Consider the following 21,408-nt stretch of genomic DNA (forward strand, 5'->3'; position numbering starts at 1 on the left):
CTTTCTTCAAGAATTGTGATGTCCTGTGAATGAATATATATAATATACAAGCACACGTGGTTAAGCGATAACATTCTTAATTTCTTTTCTTGCCTGTCTGTGTAAAAGTAGCATGGGCTACCCGTCTCTCCGTGTCAAAGGTTGCCGCATCCAGATCAGCGGCGCGGTAGCCCCGGCCACGTCACCGGTCAGCGCTCTCGGTCTTCGCCACGTCAGCCTCCCGCCGCGTCACCATGCATGACGCGGCACAAGCGTTTCGCCGCGCCATGGCAATAGACGCGGTCAAAAGTGTTAGATTTGAAAAAAAAACATATAGTTTTAAAAAGTGTTAAAATTAAAAAAGATTCCACATGGCGCGCGGCTGCGCCCGTGTTCGCCCCGCCCGCCCGCCACTGGTCAACATCGGCGCGGGTTTGGGCTGGAGCCACACAAGATGCGCTAGCAGCTCGCCGATGGCGGCCGGGGCGCGTCGCTGTGCTGCTGTGGACTGGTGGAGGAGTGGGCGACTGGCGGTATGGTACAGCTGTGGCGACAGCGGCAGGGGGATCTTGTTGCGCGAGGCGGCCGAGCTGGGGGTGGTGCCGGCAAAGCTGGCGTGGTCCGGGCCCCGGTACCTTTGTTGGGACCGTTGATTTGGATTTCTGAGACGTCTAAACGCAACTGGACAAGCTGGGCGGGAGTACAGCTGTCCAAGGCATCGCCGTCTACCACTATTTTTGTGGGATTGTGGGGGGATAACAATACCATCTCATCTGGGGCACGGGGGCGATTTGTGTTGATTTATGTCTGACTGTCTGTGGTTTTTTATAGTCCGTGTAGAGCTAGAGTCAGAATCTAAACAAAAGATATATTGGTAGTCTGTGGTATCTGAATTACCCCTTGGTGACTGTCTGTGGTATCTGAAGAATCGAGTTCTCTCGAGCTAGCAAGCACTATGCATTTCTCCTCTCCTGAATACACCCATGCCATTACCCTAACCTATGATGAGATAGCCGGGCCAACAGGCACCAAGGGGAGGAGGGTCTGAGTGGCTAAGCAATTGATTTGCTGGGCTTGAAAGACGGCTATTGGTGCTTTCTGCTAACTACCAGGTCATAATTGCCGGAATCCGCCCCAAGATAGGTAATCAAATGGCATAGCTAATGCGTGTAAGGCAGACAAAATTTTCGAGTTCTTTTTGGTAGAATGAGCTTGCAAGTACAAGTCATTGCCAGGGACCCGAGATCAATCATAAAACTAACTGTCCATGGATATATATAACTCGCAAATCTGAAAGCAGCAGCTGCAGCTGACTCTTTTTAAGATATTGGTCTGTTCAATATCCAAATGATCAATTCAATGGAAGATGCTTTGCATTTCACACAGCACATAGACTTCTTATTTTACAGGTATTTAAAAATTTACAAAACCTTATGGCATAAGACAACTTCGCTTACTTTCGAGTTATATAGCACTTAGCCACAGAAAGAGAGGAGAGGACAGCCGCACTTTGGGGCCATGTTTGGACTATAGGGATTTCACAAAAATCATATAGAAATTTAACAGAAATCAATTCAATTTAGCAGCAAAAACACAGGAATTGGGGAAATTTCCTGAGTTCCAAACAGGGTCTGCCTGAAAAGGTCCGCTGATGGAAATACATAGATAGATGGTGACAACTAGTCGCACAAGACAGACTCTGCCAAGAAGTTTACTAGGAGCAGAAATCAAGGATGAACTTCTCAAAGAAATTTGCTGCGGTAAATCTACCATAACCGGCAGTCCTTTTAGATCCAGTGGCAAGTCGTAGTGGTACATAGGTTCTAAAGTTTGCAATACATTGACGTATTAACATAGCAGTATCTCGTAAGATACTCATGTGATACATAAATTCTATTCTCGTAAGATCTCCATGCCAAGTATCTTGGATGACTGACACAGGGGGCAGAAGCTCAGCTTGCTCTCGCACTCCTTGCATAGACAAAGATGCCGACAAGGCAGCAAGAGCATGCATGCCTCACTTGATTTACAGACCCTGCAAGCCGTCAAATCCTTCTGTTGTCTGTTCTCCTTCGGCGTCAGTTGCAAATTGACAGCACCACCATTGCGACAGGACGCCGTGTCATCTACCTCACTATCGCCGCAGCCTTCCTTGAAATCCTTGCTCTGATGAGCACATACCTGTTCCAAGTTGTACTTGAGTGCATTGATCATGCTCTCGTTGTACTTGGCCCTTTGCTGCCAAGCACCAACTTCCACTCCCAAATGCTTAATCTGGTCCTCTAGTTCAGAGTTCCTTTTGTTGATGGTCTCCACTTCCGCCTCTTTATCCCATATTTTTCTGAGTATCTTGTCCTCAACTGAGGCCAGTGCCTCAAATTGCTTTGCCTGAACTTTCTCCAGTATAGATTGCCTCAGCCGTTCACTCTGAAAATTAAAGAACGTTAGAAGTATAACTCTAAAACAAGTATCAAACAAAGAATGTCAAGCTTATTTTTTAACAGTAATAATCACCCAGGTAAGGTTTGACATGAGATCTAGACATCTGCATAAGCAGTGCTTTCCTAGACGCAAAATTAGATGGTTTAAACAATTTGCACTTTAGTAATAAATATGCATAAAAACACTATAAGTCCATATAGTAAATTTTTTAAATGTGGCTTGAGACATGCACACAGTTACATAATAAGACATCGACATTAGACAGGATAATGACATAGATAGTACACATGTAGTTCTCACTAGTTAATGGTTAGGTGTCATTACACAGTAACATTACATTAGACATTAAGTTCTAACAAGAATCAAATATCAAATAGTTTTAACGAGTCAGTTCTCTATCGCCAAGATAGTCATTTAGACACTTCAAACATTTAAATCACATTTAAACACACTGTTTAAACTGTTTTTAATGCTGACTGTTTAAAGATTTTTTGTTTAATTCACCGTTTAAAGCATAAACTACACGTATACCCAGAGTTTAGTGTCTACAGTGTGTAGCGCTGCACATAAGTGTTCAACCAAAACAAACTGATACAGAATCCTATTTAGCAACAAACCTTAGTGCTACGACCTAAAATAACCTCAGTGCTATGACCTAAAATACCTTACTGGGGACCAAACTGCAAGAATTAAGAAATAAAGCAGTGCATAACTAATTCATCAAGGCTTAAAAATCTTGCATTGCTTCCTAAAAGCAAGATAGTTCAGGCATCCAGTACTCTAGGCATTGATAGCCAAGTTCGGACTTTGGATAGAACAATTAACCAAATACTGTATCAAAAGGTAGAACTAAATAATAAAACTGGAATGCTTGGTCATGGATCACGGAGGGTCACTACACCTGTGCAACATACGTGGAGAAGAATATCCAGATTCATTTCTACTGAAAATCCTCCTATATTTTTTTTTCTCTTAATGAAATGACACAAACTGCGTTGTTCTAGAGGGAGGGGGGGGGGGGGGGGGGGGTGTCATGTGCGGGCGCACATACGCCCGGCGCAGGAGGGCCCGCGACGTCCGCAGGGACGCCGAGCGCGCGGTCAGGACCCAGGAGGGGCAGGCGAGTGGCTAGGAGGAAAGATAGTTAGTTGTTTCCTTGTTAGTTAGTTGTTTCCTTGTTAGGCTAATCCTAGAATTAAGGAGAGCCTTCTCCATCTGTTAGGCAAAGGGCCATATATTCTGTACGCTGGAACCAATTGAGATCAAGCAGAAAGTTATCCCTAATCTCCCTATTTCTCTACAAGCCGACGGCAGAGGGGCATAACCTCGCCGGCGTGACGGACGGCGGCTACGAGCTACGTAGCCGAGGTCCGGCCAGTCAGGGGTACGAGGCCCTTGACAACCTGGTATCACGGTCTCGTCGATCCTCGCCCACGCGCTCCGATCACTCGTCCACCACAGTCCCACACCCGCCGCCGCCGCCATCACCGCAAAGCTCCACCGCAGCCATGGCCGAACCCACCCTTGCCGACTTGCTCGCTGCACTGAAGACCCTCAGCGCCGAGGTGTCCTCCCTGAAGTCCGACATGGCGGCCATGAAGGACAAGTCCTCGTCGTCATCGGACAACGACGGCGGCCGTCGCCCGGACGGGCAGCGCGATCAGGATCCGTTCTTCAAGCACAAAAAGTGGGATTTTCCCCGCTTTGATGGCACTGTCGATCCAATGCTCTTCATCAACAAATGCGAGTCGTATTTCCGCCACCATCGCACCATGGGGGAGGAACGCGTTCGGATGGCATCTTACCATCTGGACGACGTCGCACAGCTATGGTACAACCAGCTCGAAGAGGACGACGGCGCACCATCCTGGGGTCGGTTCAGGGACCTCCTCAACGAACGCTTCGGGCCGCCCCTCCGCTCCGCCCCGATGTTCGAGCTCTCCGAGTGCCGCCGTACCGGGACCGTCGACGAATACGCCAATCGCTTCCAAGCCCTCCTTCCCCGCGCCGGGCGGCTTGATGAGTCCCAACGGGTCCAACTCTTCACCGGTGGTCTCCTCCCGCCCCTGAGTCACGCGGTGCGCATCCATCATCCCGAGTCGCTCTCCGCCGCGATGAGTCTGGCGCGTCAGGTGGAGCTCATGGAGATCGACAAGTCCCCTCCGGCCCCGGTCCTGGCCAGGCGCCCGTGGTCTGCTGCCGCCACCGCCGCCTCGTCCGGCCCTGCCTGCGCCGCCACAGCCGCTCGCCCTGCCCGCGCCCCCGGCGGGTGCCGAACAGGGTCGTCGCGAGGGCAACCAGCGGCGTCTCTCCACGGCGGAGCAGGCGGAACGTCGCCGCCTTGGCCTATGTTTTAACTGCGACGAAAAATATTCTCGTGGCCATAACAGGTTTTGCAAGCGGATCTTCTTCGTCGACGGTGTGGAGATTGATGACTCCGACGACACGGCTGCCGCAGGGGACAAGGAGGCTCCCTGTTTCTCGCTGCAGGCCGTGGCGGGCGTGTCCGTGGCAGACACCATGCAACTTGCCGTGCAGCTGGGGGCCGCCTCGCTCGTCGCGCTCCTTGACTCGGGCAGCACCCACAATTTCATCTCCGAGGAGGCCGCGCGGCGCTCTGGCCTGCCTCTCCGCCACCGTCCCCGTCTCACGGCCATGGTGGCAAATGGCGAGAAGATTGCCTGCGTCGGCGTCATCCGCGACGCGCCCCTGCTCATCGCCGGCGCCAGCTTCCCGGCGGAGCTCTTCGTCATGCCCCTGGCTGGGTACGACATCGTCCTGGGCACCAAGTGGCTCGGTGCGCTGGGACCCATCGTCTGGGACCTGGCCAACCGGCGCATGTCCTTCCAGCGCGGGGGCTGCACTGTCTCCTGGACTGGCGTGGCCACTGCGGCTGGCCCGGCTGTGCGCACCCTGGCGGCCGGCGAGCCTCTCCTGGAGGCCCTCCTTGACTCGTTCGCGGACGTGTTCGCCACTCCAGCCGGTCTTCCACCCAAGCGCGCCCACGACCACCGCATCTTGCTGAAGCCCGAGGCGCAGCCGGTTGCCGTACGTCCCTATCGGTACCCGGCTGCCCATAAGGACGAGCTGGAGCGGCAGTGCGCGGCCATGATGGAACAGGGGATCGTCCGCCGCAGCGACTCGCCGTTCTCGTCGCCCGTCCTCCTTGTGAAGAAGCCAGACGGTTCATGGCGATTCTGCGTCGACTACCGGGCCCTGAACGCCATGACCGTCAAGGACGCTTTCCCGATCCCGGTGGTCGACGAGCTGCTGGATGAGCTCAACGGCGCCAAGTTCTTCACCAAGCTCGACCTGAGGTCGGGGTACCACCAGGTCCGCATGCGGCCTGAGGACATCCACAAGACGGCCTTTCGCACACATGAAGGCTTGTACGAGTTTCTGGTCATGGCGTTCGGCTTGTGCAACGCGCCGGCCACCTTCCAAGCCCTGATGAATGACGTCCTCCGGCCGTTTCTCCGCCGCTTCGTCCTGGTATTTTTTGATGATATCTTGGTTTACAGCAGCACATGGGCAGATCACCTGCGGCACCTGCGTGCGGTCCTCGACGAGCTTCGCCGCCACCAGCTCTTCGTCAAGCGCACCAAATGCTCCTTCGGTGCCACCGCCGTCGCGTACCTCGGCCACGTCATCTCCGCGGCGGGCGTCGCCATGGATCCGGCCAAGGTGCAGGCCATCCATGACTGGCCGACACCGCGCTCCGCCCGTGCTGTTCGCGGGTTCCTCGGACTCGCGGGATACTACCGCAAGTTCGTGCATAACTACGGCACGGTGGCCGCGGCCCTCACGGCGCTCCTCAAGAAGGATGGATTCGCTTGGGACGACGCCGCGGCCACAGCGTTCTCGGCGCTCAAGGCGGCGGTCACGTCCGCCCCCGTTCTTGCCATGCCCGACTTCGCCAAGATGTTCATCGTCGAGTGCGACGCGTCGACGGCGGGCTTCGGCGCCGTTCTGGTCCAGGAGGGACACCCGCTGGCCTACTTCAGCCGGCCAGTGGCGCCTCGCCACCGCGCCCTAGCCGCGTATGAACGCGAGCTTATTGGCCTGGTTCAGGCCGTCCGGCACTGGAGGCCCTACCTCTGGGGGCGCCGCTTCCTCGTCAAGACGGATCACTACAGCTTGAAGTACCTCCTCGACCAGCGCCTCGCCACGATCCCGCAGCACCACTGGGTCGGCAAGCTCTTGGGCTTCGACTTCTCAGTGGAGTACCGCTCCGGCGCCACGAACACGGTCGCCGACGCACTCTCCCGCCGCGACATCGAGGACGGCGAGCTGCTGGCCATCTCGGCGCCCCGGTTCGACTTCATCAAGCGCCTTCGACACGCCCAGGCCACGGACCCCGCGCTGGTCGCCATCCACGACGAGCTCCGAGCGGGCACCCGCGCGGCGCCGTGGGCCATCACCGACGGCATGGTCGCCCTCGCGGGCCGCCTCTACATCCCCTCGGCGTCGCCGCTTCTCCAGGAGATCCTGGCCGCGGTCCACGAGGACGGCCACGAGGGCATCCACCGCACACTGCACCGCCTCCGGCGTGATTTCCATTTTCCCAACATGAAACGTTTGGTGCAGGAGTTTGTGAAGGCATGTGCCACCTGCCAGAAGTACAAGTCGGACCATCTGCGCCCGGCCGGTCTGCTACAGCCACTGCCCATCCCTTCCAGTGTGTGGGCGGACGTCGGCATTGATTTCATTGAGGCACTTCCCCGGGTACAGGGCAAGACGGTCATCCTCTCCGTCGTCGACCGCTTCAGCAAGTACTGCCACTTCCTCCCGCTGGCCCATCCCTACACCGCCGAGTCCGTCGCCCAAGCCTTCTTCGGCGACATTGTCCGCCTTCATGGCGTGCCACAGTCCATCGTCTCGGACCGCGATCCGGTGTTCACGTCCGCGTTCTGGACTGAGCTCATGCGGCTCACCGGGACCAAACTCTTCATGTCGTCCGCGTTCCACCCGCAGACGGATGGCCAGACGGAGGCAGCCAACAGGGTGATCGTCATGTACCTCCGCTGCTTCGCCGGTGACCGTCCTCGCCAGTGGCTTCGTTGGCTACCGTGGGCGGAGTACATCTACAACACGGCCTTCCAGTCGTCGCTCCGGGAAACGCCGTTCCGCGTGGTATACGGCCGCGACCCGCCGACCATCCGTTCGTATGAGCCCGGCGAGACGCGCGTGGCTGCTGTGGCCCAGGAGATGGAGGAACGCGCGGCCTTCCTCGACGACGTCCGCTACCGTCTCGAGCAGGCCCAGGCGGTCCAGAAGCGTGTCTACGACCAGCATCACCGCCCGGTGGAGTATCAAGTCGGTGATTGGGCTCTCCTTCGGCTCCGGCAGCGTCAAGCGGCGTCCCTGCCACGTACCACCTCCGGCAAGCTCAAGCCCCGGTTCGTCGGGCCGTACCGCGTGGTGGAGATCATTAACGCCGCGGCCGTTCGGCTAGAGCTGCCTCCGGGGGCCCGTCTCCATGATGTGTTCCACGTCGGGGTGCTCAAGAAATTCGTCGGCACGCCGCCCTCAACGCCCCCCGCACTGCCGGCCACCCACAACGGCGCTGTGATGCCGGTGCCCGACAGGATCACTGATGCCCGGCTGGCGCGAGGAGTGCGTCAGGTGCTGGTCCAGTGGAAGGATGCACCGGCAGCGTCCGCAAGCTGGGAGGACTTCGACGACTTCCGTGCTCGGTTCCCTGATTTTCAGCTCGAGGACGAGCTGGTCTTCGACGGCGGGAGAGATGTCATGTGCGGGCGCACATACGCCCGGCGCAGGAGGGCCCGCGACGTCCGCAGGGACGCCGAGCGCGCGGTCAGGACCCAGGAGGGGCAGGCGAGTGGCTAGGAGGAAAGATAGTTAGTTGTTTCCTTGTTAGTTAGTTGTTTCCTTGTTAGGCTAATCCTAGAATTAAGGAGAGCCTTCTCCATCTGTTAGGCAAAGGGCCATATATTCTGTACGCTGGAACCAATTGAGATCAAGCAGAAAGTTATCCCTAATCTCCCTATTTCTCTACAAGCCGACGGCAGAGGGGCATAACCTCGCCGGCGTGACGGACGGCGGCTACGAGCTACGTAGCCGAGGTCCGGCCAGTCAGGGGTACGAGGCCCTTGACAGGGGGGATGCTCCTTTTGCACTTCAGTTTCTTTGATGTGTTAGTGTGTTGCTGTCTTATACTTGAAACTGCAAAATCTACCCCAGCATGCTTCATTCATAGATATTAGTGTTATCAAATTGCACTCCTATTCTGCTGGCATCAAGTTTAACCTGATATTAATTGTGATGCTGAACAAAGACTAAATACCAAAACATGGAAATGAGCGAGAAGGGAACCTGGATGCTAAATCAGACATAAAAGAGGAAATGATGTCAAAGCTCGATCTAGAGACTATCTATGTGCTCCCTTGGCAACCTTACCAAATACTATCTATGTACACCCAGATTAGTGAACACGGCATGCAAACACTAGGCCTTCGATAAGTTCCCAAAACAGTTACATGACTAGATTGAGGACGCCCACACAAAGCACACAGCACACAGTTGCACACTGGCACTGCAATGCATCAACAATTACGTTTGTTAGCAAGAAAGATGAGCGGGTCACCTGAGCTTTAATGAAGCGGTCCATATCAGCGTCAAGCCGCTGGACCTCGCGTGAGATGTCATCGTCCAGCATGGGCAGCAGGAGCAGCGGTGAATCGCCGGAGGAGTTCCCAGCCCCGCCGCCGCCGTGGCGCCGGTCCTCCAGAGACAGCGCCAGCCCCGTCGACACTGCCGAGCCCGTTTGCAGAAAATCGATGGATGACATCTGGGAGTTTTCCCCAAGCAGTTCCTGCTCCCTCGGCTGCCTCCACCCGAGCCCCGCAGCTGCCGTCAGCCCCATCGCATCCACCACTGCCCAGAACAGAGCGAAACTCCTCCAAAATCAGCGCCAATTTAAGCGGAATTCCAAGAAGCGGAGAGAGGATTCGCGGAGAAAACTCACGCGGTGCCTGCGCGGGCTGCTCCGGGAAGGCAGGAGGCGGGTTGAAGAAGGTGAGGGGCGCTGGGATCTGGCCATCCACAGGCACCGGTAGCGCGTTCCTGCCCAGAATTGCGGCATCCGAAGAGGAAATTCAGCGCGATTCTCACCTTAAACAGCAATTCTCGACAGAACGGGTGCAAATTAAATTGAGGTCGAGCATTCACCTGAAGGAAGGAAGCACCGGCTGCTGCTGATGCGGCGGCGGCGCCTGCTGCCGGTGTGGCTGCTGGATATGGTGGTGAGAGAAGAACGCCATGGCGAGGTGAGGAGGAAGGAGATGGCGAGGGGGGGAGGGACCGAGGGAGCAGAGACGACGAAATGGGCCTTCAGGCGTTGGGGGTGGCAAATGGAGAAAAAAAAAGGAGAATTAGGAATACAGAGTTAGTAGGCATTAGATCTGTGGCTGACATGCTGGGCCATGTTTAGTGACCCCACAGGTCAGTAGGAAATTTGCCGTCTCTGACTATGCACTAGGTACTACATGGGTGGTTTACTGATTTTTGCTAACACCCCTGTACTTTCGTCAAAATACATATGACAAATGAGATACTTGCATGATTTTGCCTATTTATTTCGCAATATTTGTCCCCAATACAACTCTTTTGTTTACCAAATGGAGCCCACAAGTAGACGCTCACGTGTAAGTGTACGCATGTAACCATGCATAATCCTATAACGAAATAGATGGTTAAATTTTACGATTGACAAAGTCATCAATAACATCGCATTGCCTATTACTGGGACAACAATTAGCCCTAAGCTTTTAAGTATGAGCATCATGTTGAATCCAAGATTCGAACATGAGTAATTAAGGAGATGGCATACGAGCATCCACAATGTAGCCAAAAAGCTAAACTTAAGCAATAAATTTGAACTAAAAGTTAACCATATATATTGAATATATATAATCGCAACAAGAAACAAAAAAGAAACCTCAGGTACATTTCAGCCATAAGAAGGAAAGGAATTATTTTTTCCCAATGCATAGAACAGTTGGTGTTAGCGCCACAATCAGATGGGTCACCGAAGCCATTGACGTTGCCACCAAGGAACGGAACAGTAGGACTGCTATCTAGGTTTCCAGTCATTTCGGTTACCGCCAATATTTCAGGAGGAAATAGTCGTTGTCCATGTATCCTTCTAGTTGGGGAGAGCCTTTTATTACACCTAGACTAGAAATAAGGCAACATGACACACCATATTCTCGATATTTGAGGGCTTGGAAGATCGGCATGTTTCAACTTTAACCTTGTATAAAGCGTCTAACTGATCGATAAAGAAGCATTGCGCTTGTCAAAAGAGTTCAATGCTCACTAGACGCATAAACGGAACTAGATAAGATAGAGTACCACCACCTCAACGTTGATGACACAGCCATTGTCGAATATAGGCCTCAGATACCCTCCCGAGCTATAACTAGCCCCACAAGAAGGGGTGACCTAGGCTGACTAGCTAGGTCGAATCCAACCCGGAATGCCTCACCAACTTAGTAGACAATGCATAGGTGAAACATATGTAGAATCCGACTTCATTTGTTGTAATGGACTAAGAAACCAACTTGTAAACCAATCAACACTCTATATGTAACCCTACCTCCTAGACACCCTGATCGGCACCTCAGCCCATAGTGACACCCAATAGACATTAGTTGTGATCCCCTACTGGCAGTCGAGACCAACATAAGGCACATAAAGTGTCACAAAACACCCACAATACATTGGACGTAGAGTACCCCGTACTTAGGTATAAATCTTTTTCTCATGTGTTACCCCTCTGATCTATTACGCATGATACATCGATTACTAGTAGAGTAGGGGCCATCGTGCATAGACTCATCTAGATGGATCGGATGGGTTTCTTCACTAACACCTTCCACTATGTTGATTGGCATGTCACGGTGTCCTCAACGTCTTGTGGAGTCTCTTGACATCCCACAACAGCACTCGGTAGCCCACGATAGCCCGTTGCGACCTGCTATGGCACTCGACACCCCTCTAAGACCCATTATGACCTTCATTGGCCCACGACTTCACTTGGCATCACATAATGGCACATGGCGACACGCGATGGGCCTTTGTAGCACTCGGCAACCCATGACGACACGTAGCATGACTCATCATCTTGCGCCAGCGTTTAGCAGCCCATCATCCCGTTGCGACACGCAGCATCCCACGACAACCCACAACGTCTTGTCGTCACTAGGGGCTTATCAAATTGAGGATCAGCACTGCAACATCACTATCAACGCATGGAATGTTGAACAACTACATCGATTCTATACTTGAATTGTATTTTGATATATCTACAATCATGAATAACTTTACTTTCCTGGCTCTATTTCTTTAAACATGGGATACAAAGTACCCTGTTATGTTGCACCTGCAAATTTTTTAGGTAACTTGGCCTTCCATTGCCTCACTCGACCCATGGCGTGACTTGGTGTCCCACGTGAAAGGGCTATAATGTCTAATTAGGCCACTTAAAAACTAAGGTCAAAAACGCTTATGAAAACCTATGTAAGTTATATTTAAATGTGCATTAGGTTTTTTAAGTGTTGCTATCTCTAACACAAAAGAGTTTTGCACCTGAGGATCCAATTCTATCAACGTGGCGTAGTTAAGTGACAATCGAACTCGTAGTTAGCAAAGTTTTGAAAATCGACGATTACGTCTCTCCTAGGCGCGCCTAGTCGCTAGGCTATGGCCTGGTGCCTAGACTAGGGGGGTAATCGCCCCTCTAGGCGAGCGAAGCGACTAGGCGGAGCTAGGCGGTGACTCGGCGGCGCCCAGGAGCCCTAGGCATTGCGGAATCGAGCTAGGCGGGCAACGCAGGCCATCGCGCGTGAAAGAATGGCTCCATGGGCGAGCGCGCGTGCACAGAGCTCTAGGCACGGGAAAAAGCCACGCGCTGCTGCACTGGAGAAGGATAAGGGGGAGAAGGGGAGAGAAAGTCATACTCGCCTCGACCTTGACCTCCACCGGGAAGCAGGTCCCGTCGGCTGCGCTGCTCGCCTAGAAGCAGATCCCGCCGGCGAGCCTCCTCCTCGCCTGGCAAGACCCACCGGCGACGCTGCTCCCTGCCAGTTTCCTTCCTCCTCGATGAGCTCATCCCCGCGGGTCATGCTCCTCCCCGCCGGGAAGCAGGTCCCACCGGCTGCGCTGCTCGCCTGGAAGCAGATCCTGCCGGCGAGCCTCCTCCTCGCTTGGCAAGACCCGCCAGCGACGCTGCTCCCCGCTGGTCTCCTTCCTCCTCAACGAGCTCGTCCCCGTGGGTCGTGCTCCTCCTCGCCGGTCTCTTCGTCTTCGTCGCTAGAAGCTCCTCCCCGCCGGTCTCCTCCCAAGGTCTGTATGTCCTCCTCCCCTGCTCCTCTGTTTCCTTCCCCTGCTTTGTCTGTTTGCAAACATATACAACCGGTCTCCTCTGTTCCCTTTCCCTGCAGTTGTTCCTTTTCCCTGCTCTCCTCTCATCTGTTTCTGAAATCTGAAATTGTTGAATGATTCCATGTATCTACTATGATGAATCTATGAAATTGTTGACTGCAACTAAGGACAAAGGACCTAAGGTATGTCTACTGGTCCTTCCCTATTTTTTATCTAAATTATTCATGATTTGTGCTATAAATGTATATATTATATATTGATATATAAATATAAATTGGCAAAATGCCTAGAAAAACACCTAACATCGCCTAGGCTAGCCTAGGCTGGACTAGTCGCTAGGCTAAGGGTCATCGCCTAGATTTCGCCTAGCGCCTAGCAAAACTTTGGTAGTTAGAAATGACCGGACTCACCACAATGTGGCGTCCGATCAAGCATAGAGAGGTTCTAGAGCCGTTTTTACTGACCGGACGTGTCCGATCATCGGCAACCTGACACGCCCGACGTCCGGTCCTCACAAGCGCTCACACACAACGCTAGCGTCAGCGTACGTCAGCCTTGAACTGACATGGGCCCTGCGCATTTGGTTTCGTTCTGCAACCAGCGTTCGGTCAAAAGGCCACGCCACTCCTTCTCTGGATCGCGTGACCGGACTCTGCCCTAGAGTCAGGTCGTAGCGTCCGGTCCATCCTCAGCACTCTCGGCCAACTTCGCGCCACCGACTATAATTGACCGAACTCAGCTAGGTAATGTTCAGCCAGGATAGAGCCACCATCCAATCCTCAGCCTTCGCCTCCTTTTCTTTTTCTAAGTCCACAACCACTTCACCCTTGCTTCCAACTTATGAACCATAAAGTGTAGAACTTGTGTGCACTTGTATTAGCATTTTTCAAAGCATTTTAGAAGGGTCAAAGTTAGCACACTAGGTTCCTAAATGCATATGTAAGAGTCATGTCACCTAGTGGCACTCGATAACCGCTTGGCCAAAGATTTTCCACTTTATAGTATGGCTATCGATCCTAAATCACTCACACCCTCTATGGTGTCTTGAGTGTAAACCAAAAATGGCTCCTATCATTATACCTTTGCCTTGAGCCCAATTTTTGTTTTTCACTTTCTTCTTTTCCAAATGTGAAGCACTTGATCATCTCTTTTGTGGCCATCACCTTCACCATGACCATCATCTAGCTTCACTACTTGGATTGGACTACCTCATCTAATTCACACACTTAGATCAAAGGTTAGTCCTAGGTTTCATCAATTATCCAAAACCAAACTAGGGCTTTCAATTGAGAGATTACATCGAGGGGCACTAGGTGTTCGAGTTGCAAGCCGGTGGTGCTTGTTACTCTTGGAGGTTGCCACCTCCTAGACAGCTTGGTGGCAAGTTCTCCGTCGTCAAGCATGCAAGAATATTGTGCGGTGCTCCAGAGAAGGATTTGTGAGGGGTACTGTGCTCACCCTGCGTGAGCCGCACAGAGCAACACTAGTAGATCGTGTCATTAAGCTACCCTCACTTGTAGGCTGGTTCTTGCGGTGCCCAATGTGTGGCTAGGCTGTGAACGCCTATTAGCCGCCGAACCACCAAGTGTGCGGTCGACACAACGGGGACTAGCTTGGTGGCAACCAAGTGAACTTCAGGATAAAAATCATCGTGTCATCATCTGCCTGTTGATTTGCAACCCCCTTTCACAAACTTGTAATTATTTTCATATACATTGTGCTTGTGTAGTTGCTCTAGTAATTAGTTAGCTTGTGTAGCTTGCTAGTTACCTTCTTGCTTGTGTAGCATAGAAGTAGCTTCCTTGCATGACTAATTTGGTTTGAGTAACCTTGTTAGTCACATTGCTTAGTTTATGTAGCTAAGTGGTTTGCGCTCTCTAATTTAGCATTAGTTGCGTTACTTTTTAGTATTGCTAGTAAGCTTAGGCTTTGTGCTTTTGCATACTAGTTTTGTAGGAGCTCCCTCATGCTTGAAGTACTAGTGGTATAGTTTTGTGTGACCTTGCAAGCTAGAATTGTTTAGGTGAGCTCTAGCTAGCCCGGTGTAAGGTCCTAATATGGCTAGAGGGGGGTGAATAGCCTATTAAAAATCTACAAACCAACTAGAGCAATTTGATTAGTATGACAAATAGCGAAAAGCAAACTTGCTCTAGCTCTACAAGGGTTGCAAGCCACCTATCCAACAATTCTAGTTACTATAATCACTAGACACACAATTTACTAAGTCACTACTCACTAAGAGCTCTCACACTTGCTATACTAAAGAGCTCCACTAGATGAACTTAAGCTACAAAGCAAGCTCTCATTTCTAGCTACACTAAAGAGCTTACTACAACTAGTTTGCGGGTATGTAAATGAGTAAGTAAGGTGATTATACCACCATGTAGAGGAGTGAACCAATCATAAGATGAATACTAAATCAATCACCGGGAGAGTACCAATGGGCAAGAGACAACCAATTTTTCTTCTAAGGTTCACATGCTTGCCGGCACGCTAGTCCCCGTTGTGTCGACCAACACTTGGTGGTTCGACGGCTAAGAGGTGTTGCACGAACCTCGTCCACACAAATGGACACCGCAAGAACCAACCCACAAGTGAGGTCACTCAATGACACAAGCAATCCACTAGAGTTACCTTTCGGCTCTCCGTCGGGGAAGGCACAAGACCCCTCACAATCACCCCGATCAGAGCCGGAGACAATCACCGACCTCCGCTCGATGATCGTTGCTCCAAGCTGTCTAGGTGGCGGCAACCACCAAGAGAAACAAGTGAATCCCATAGCGAAACACGAACACCAAGTGCCTCTAGATGCAATCACTCAAGCAATGCACTTGGATTCTCTCCCAATCTCACAAAGATGATGAATCAATGATGGAGATGAGTGGGAGGGCTTTGGCTAAGCTCACAAGGTTGCTATGTCAATGCAAATGGCCAAGAGAATGAGCTAGAGCCGGCCTAATGATATTTATAGAGACCCCCAAACAATAGAGCCGTTGGCTCAATTATTGGGCTGACTGCGGGACAACCGGACGCACCGGTCATGTGCACCGAACACGTCCAGTGGGTGACTGGACGCATCCGGTCGAAGCATCTGGTCGTAGCCAGACTGCCACGTGTCCCTTTCAAATTGTTTAGCCATTCACGCACAACGGCTATCTCTACGCACAGAAATGCTAGTGACCGGACACACCGTTAGAAATCGATCGGACTCGGGAGACGCAGCGTCCGGTCGAGTCTAGAGAGCTCCCAGAGCCGCTCTGGGCCGACCGGATGCGTCTGGTCACACCAGACCAAACGCTCCCAGCGTAAGATCAATTATAGCGTTGAAAACCCGAGACCTGCTAGTTCATACCGGACACGTCCGGTCGAGTCCAGAGAGCTCCCAGAGCCGCTCTGGGCTGACCGGACGCGTCTAGTGTGGCCGACCGGATGCACCCCTGCGTCTGGTCCTCTCTGGACCAATCACCCGCGCTCCATGTCACCTCGACCAGACGCTAAACAGTGATTTCTCAGCGTCCGGTCACTGCTACAACCCAGAGTCTGATCAACTCTGCCGCGCCTGGCCAGAATACCGGACGCGTCCGGTATGGATATCGGACACGTCCGGTCACATCGAGAAGATACCAGACACGTCCGGTCCTCACGTCGGATGCGTTCGGTCACCCCATGACCAGTGCATTCAACTCTATTTTCTTTACCCTTGCTCAAATGTGCCAACCACCAAGTGTATCATCTTGTGCACATGTGTTAGCATATTTTCACAAATGTTTTCACGGGTGTTAGCACTCCACTAGATCCTAAATGCATATGCAATGAGTTAGAGCATCTAGTGGCACTTTAATAACCGCATTTCGATACAAGTTTCACCCCCTCTTAATAGTACGATTAATGATCCTAAATGTGATCACACTCACTAAGTTTCTCGATCACCAAAACGAAAAAGCTCCTATCAAGTTTCACCTTTGCCTTGAGCTTTTTATATTTCTTTCTTCTTTTTCAAGTCTAAGCACTTGATCATCACCATCATCAAGTCATGATCTTCATTTGCTTCACCACTTGGAATGTGCCACCTATCTCATAATCACTTTGATAAACTAGGTTAGCACTTAGGGTTTCATTAAATCACCAAAACCAAACTAGAGCTTTCAATCTCCCCTTTTTGGTAATTGATGACAACCCTTTCACAAAGATATAAATTGAAATTCAATTGAATCCATGTTGCTTGCCCAAGCATATTTACCATGTGTAAAAGGATATGGACAAGTTTCATGAACCCCAAATAGTAGCAATTGCTCCCCCTACATATGTGCTAAGAGTTTGGATTGTAGCTTGCACATATGCTTAGATAGGAAATATAGGAGACAATGTCTACCAAATGATGCTAAGGTATAAAAGATAGACGTTTGAAGCGTGATACCAATCGGAGTGCACTAATATACCATCCTTAGCATCATGAGTAACTAGACATACATAAAAACTAGAATACCCCGTGAGATCAACATTAGAAGCAAGGATCTAGTTTTCATAATATGAGCATGAGTCTAGTTACTTAACCTATGCATGCTAGTTTTTCATTTTATCATTCAAATCTACAACTAGCATACACCACACAAGCATGGATATTGAAATTTAAAACTTGTGCCATGCAAGCAAACATATGAAATGCACATTAAAATACATCAATCAAGTTTATGAGCTTGCTCCCCCTACTTGTGTGCTTAAAATTTTAATTGATCCCCTTCCTTTGTCATATCTCTCCCCCTATGTCAATTTCTCAATTTCTCTCTATTTCTCCCCCTACCACTTATATCTTTGTACACTACTTATATCTTTGTACCCTATTTCTCCCCCCTTGTCATCAATGACCACAAAGGTTCAAAATGTAGATATGTTGAGATTATCAATGTCAATGAATGGGGTGAGGATCATTTTCCTAAATATGGTTCAATCTAGATTATTTACCAAAGATATTTAACTCGGTTTGATCCAAGGACAAGCTTCTTCACACCTCTAAATAAGGGTTATCTTGTACCATGTTGAGTTAAACACTTAGAGCTCCTTTTTTAGATCAAACACTAGGTTTACAAGCCCACAAACATGTCATATGCTACCACTAGACCAAATGAAACATAAAAGCAACAGTGGTACCATACAAACATCAAAATCATTTGATTTTTATGAATGAGCCTATTAAATGTGAAAATGACTAGATGCACTAAACATGTCCTTAGCAAGGATGTATGCCATGCCAATCAACTTTTACCTTGGATTGCTCAAAGGAGAGGCATGTCATATAAGTGGAGGGTGCATCATCACATATTTGAGAAATCCAATATGTTCAACTCATTCCTTAGCTTGTAAAACCTTTTCTCATCTAATGGCTTGGTGAATATATCGGCAAGTTGATCTTCGGTGCCTACACTCTCAATGCAAATGTCCCCTTTTTGTTGATCTCTTATGAAATGGTGGCGGACATCAATGTACTTTGTTCTTGAATGTTGAACCGGGTTGTTGGTGAGCTTTACGGCACTCTCATTGTCACATAGCAATGGCGCTTCTTCTCTTTCTTTTCCTTCTTCTCTTTCTTTTCCTTCTTCTCCTTCTTCTTCTTCTTGAAGACAATCTTGTCCTTCTTCTTCTTGAAGGCCATCTTGTCCTTCTTCTCTTTCTTTTCCTTCTTGTCCTTCTCGTTCTTCTTTTTGTCATCATCATTGTCGCTATTGTATGGACATTTAGCAACAAGATGATCTTTGCTTCCACACTTGAAGCATCTTCTTGACTCTTCTTTGTTCTTGGATGAAGACTTCTTTCTCCTAGCACGATAGCCCTTCTTCACCATGAACTTGCCAAATCTCTTGACAAAGAGAGCCATCTTCTCATCATCATCATCATCCCATGAATCATCATCTTCACTTGATGTTTCTTGCTTAGCTTTGCCCTTGGATGATGTGGCTTTGAATGCCATGCTCTTCTTGTTGTCATCCTTCTTGTCATCTTTCTTCTCCTTCTTTTCTTCCTTCTCATCATCATCTCTATGTGTCATCGGTCATTATATCTCCCAATACTTGGTTTGGTGTCATGGTGTCCAAACTGCTTCTCACTAGAATAGTGACCAATGTGCCAAATCTTGAGGGTAAGCATCTCAAGAACTTGTGGGAGAAGTCCTTGTCCTTCACCTCTTCTTCAAGTGCTTTGAGATCATTGATAAGCACTTGAAGCCTATGAAACATTTCCGGCACACTCTCATCCTCCTTCATCTTGAAGCTTGCAAACTTCTCCTTGAGAATGTAAGCCTTTGCACCCTTCACGGCTTCAGTGCCCTCAAATGATTCTTCCAACTTCTTCCATGCCTCATGAGCCATCTCAATATTCTTGATTTGCTCAAATGTTCTTTCATCAATTGCATCATGAATAGTACTTAGAGCAATGTCATTGTTTTGGAGAAGCACTTCTTCAGCCGTGGTGGGATTCTCCGGATCTTCAATCTCAATTTTGGTTTCTACCACCTTCCACACTCTTCTATTGATTGACTTGATATGTGTGGTCATCTTTAACTTCTAATGTGGATAATTTGATCCATCAAATTGGGGTGGCTTTTTGGTGTTGTTGATTTGAGCTATTTTTACACCGAAGGTTGTTAAGCCTCAAATCACGGTGACCTTGGCTCTGATACCACTTGAAAGGTCCTAATGGCTAAAGGGGGGGTGAATAGCCTAATAAAAATTTCTACAACAACACTTAACAAAATGGTTAGACAATTATGAGGCGAAGCAAGTGTTGCGCTAGCCTACTCAAAATGCAAGCCACCTACCACAATTCTAGTTTAGATAGTGTCTATTCACACAATAGCTATGACACTACCCTATGTTAGTGTGCTCTCAAAGGCTAACTAAAGAGCCACACCAACCAAGCAAGCAAGCTCTCACAACTAGCTACACTAAAGAGCTTGTCAACTAGTTTGTGGTAAAGTAAAGAGAGTGATCGACAAGGTTATACCGCCGTGTAGATGAAGGAACCAATCAATCACAAAGATGAATAACAATGAAGACCAATCACCTCGGAATCAACGATGAACACAATGATTTTTACCGAGGTTCACTTGCTTGCCGACAAGCTAGTCCTCGTTGTGGCGATTCACTCACTTGGAGGTTCACGCGCTAATTGGCTTCACACGCCAAACCCTCAATAGGGTGCCGCACAACCAATACAAGATGAGGATCACACAAGCCACGCGTAATCCACTAGAGTACCTTTTGGCTCTCCATCGGGGAAAGGTCAAGAACCCCTCACAATCACCACGATCGGAGCCAGAGACAATCACCAACCTCCGCTCGACGATCCTCGCTGCTCCAAGCCGTCTAGGTGGAGGCAACCACCAAGAGTAACAAGCGAACCCTGTAGTGAAACACAAACACCAAGTGCCTCTAGATGCAATCACTCAAGCAATGCACTTAGATTCTCTCCCAATCTCACAAAGATGATGAATCAATGATGGAGATGAGTGGGAGGGCTTTGGCTAAGCTCACAAGGTTGTTATGTCAATGCAAATTGCCAAGAGAGTGAGCTTGAGCCGGCTATGAGGCTTAAATAGAAGCCCCCCACGAAATAGAGCCATTGTACCCCTGCACTGGGCAAAACACGGGCTGACCGGACGCTCCGGTCATGTTGATCGGACGCTGGACCTCAGCGTCCGGTCACCCGACGACAGCCACGTGTCTCGATCTCAATGGTCACTTGAGTTAACCGGACACTGCGCTATAACTGACCAGACGCCGAGCCACCAGCGTCCGGTCATTTCCAGTAAGGTTCCAGAAATGCATTTTGCCCACCGAACACGTCCGGTCATGCACGACCGGACCCTGCCATCGTCCGGTCAGAGACCCTAGCCTCTGTGCGCTGCCCAACAACAGGACCGGACACACCTTGCTAGCGTTTGGTCACTGAGCGACCCAGCATCTGGTCGTTTGACCGATGCCAGCATCTTCGCTGTTACAATTGACCGGACACGCCGGTCTGCCTAAGACCAGTGTTCGGTCACCTTGTGACCAGCGAGACTAACTCCTTTTCACCTCTAACTTCTTCACCCTTGCTCAAATGTGCCAACCACCAAGTGTATCACCTTGTGCACATGTGTTAGCATATTTTCATAAACATTTTCAAGGGTGTTAGCATTCCACTAGATCCCAAATACATATGGAATGAGTTAGAGCATCTAGTGACACTTTGATAACTGCATTTCGATACGAGTTTCACCCCTCTTAATAGTACGGCTATCAAACCTAAATGTGATCACACTCACTAAGTGTCTTGATCACCAGAACAAAATAGCTCATATGGTTTATACCTTTGCCTTGAGTTTTTTGTTTTTCTCTTTCTTCATTCCAAGTCCAAGCACTTGATCATCACCATGGCATCATCTTCATCATGCTATGATCTTCATTTGCTTCACGACTTGGAGTGTGCTACCTATCTCATGATCACTTGATAAACTAGGTTAGCACTTAGGGTTTTATCAATTCACCAAAACCAAACTAGAGCTTTCACCAGGGCATATGTTTCTCCAAAGTCAAGACCTTCAAC

At 50.0% G+C, this 21,408-nt stretch overlaps 1 protein-coding gene across 1 annotated transcript; it reads right to left on the reverse strand.

The window, feature by feature from the left end:
• Positions 1-1,533: 1,533 nt before the first annotated feature.
• LOC136548124 (probable BOI-related E3 ubiquitin-protein ligase 3) lies at positions 1,534-9,770 on the reverse strand. Its single transcript, XM_066539756.1, has 4 exons — positions 9,613-9,770; positions 9,410-9,507; positions 9,029-9,318; positions 1,534-2,406 (listed from the first exon to the last, which is right to left on the reverse strand). The coding sequence occupies exons 1-4, from the start codon at positions 9,702-9,704 to the stop codon at positions 1,873-1,875; spliced, it is 1,014 nt and encodes a 337-aa protein (XP_066395853.1). The 5' UTR covers positions 9,705-9,770; the 3' UTR covers positions 1,534-1,872.
• Between the last annotated feature and the right edge of the window lie 11,638 nt (positions 9,771-21,408).

This window comes from Miscanthus floridulus, chromosome 1 (genome assembly GCF_019320115.1).
Source record: "Miscanthus floridulus cultivar M001 chromosome 1, ASM1932011v1, whole genome shotgun sequence".
In the NCBI taxonomy this organism is placed as follows: Eukaryota; Viridiplantae; Streptophyta; class Magnoliopsida; order Poales; family Poaceae; genus Miscanthus; species Miscanthus floridulus.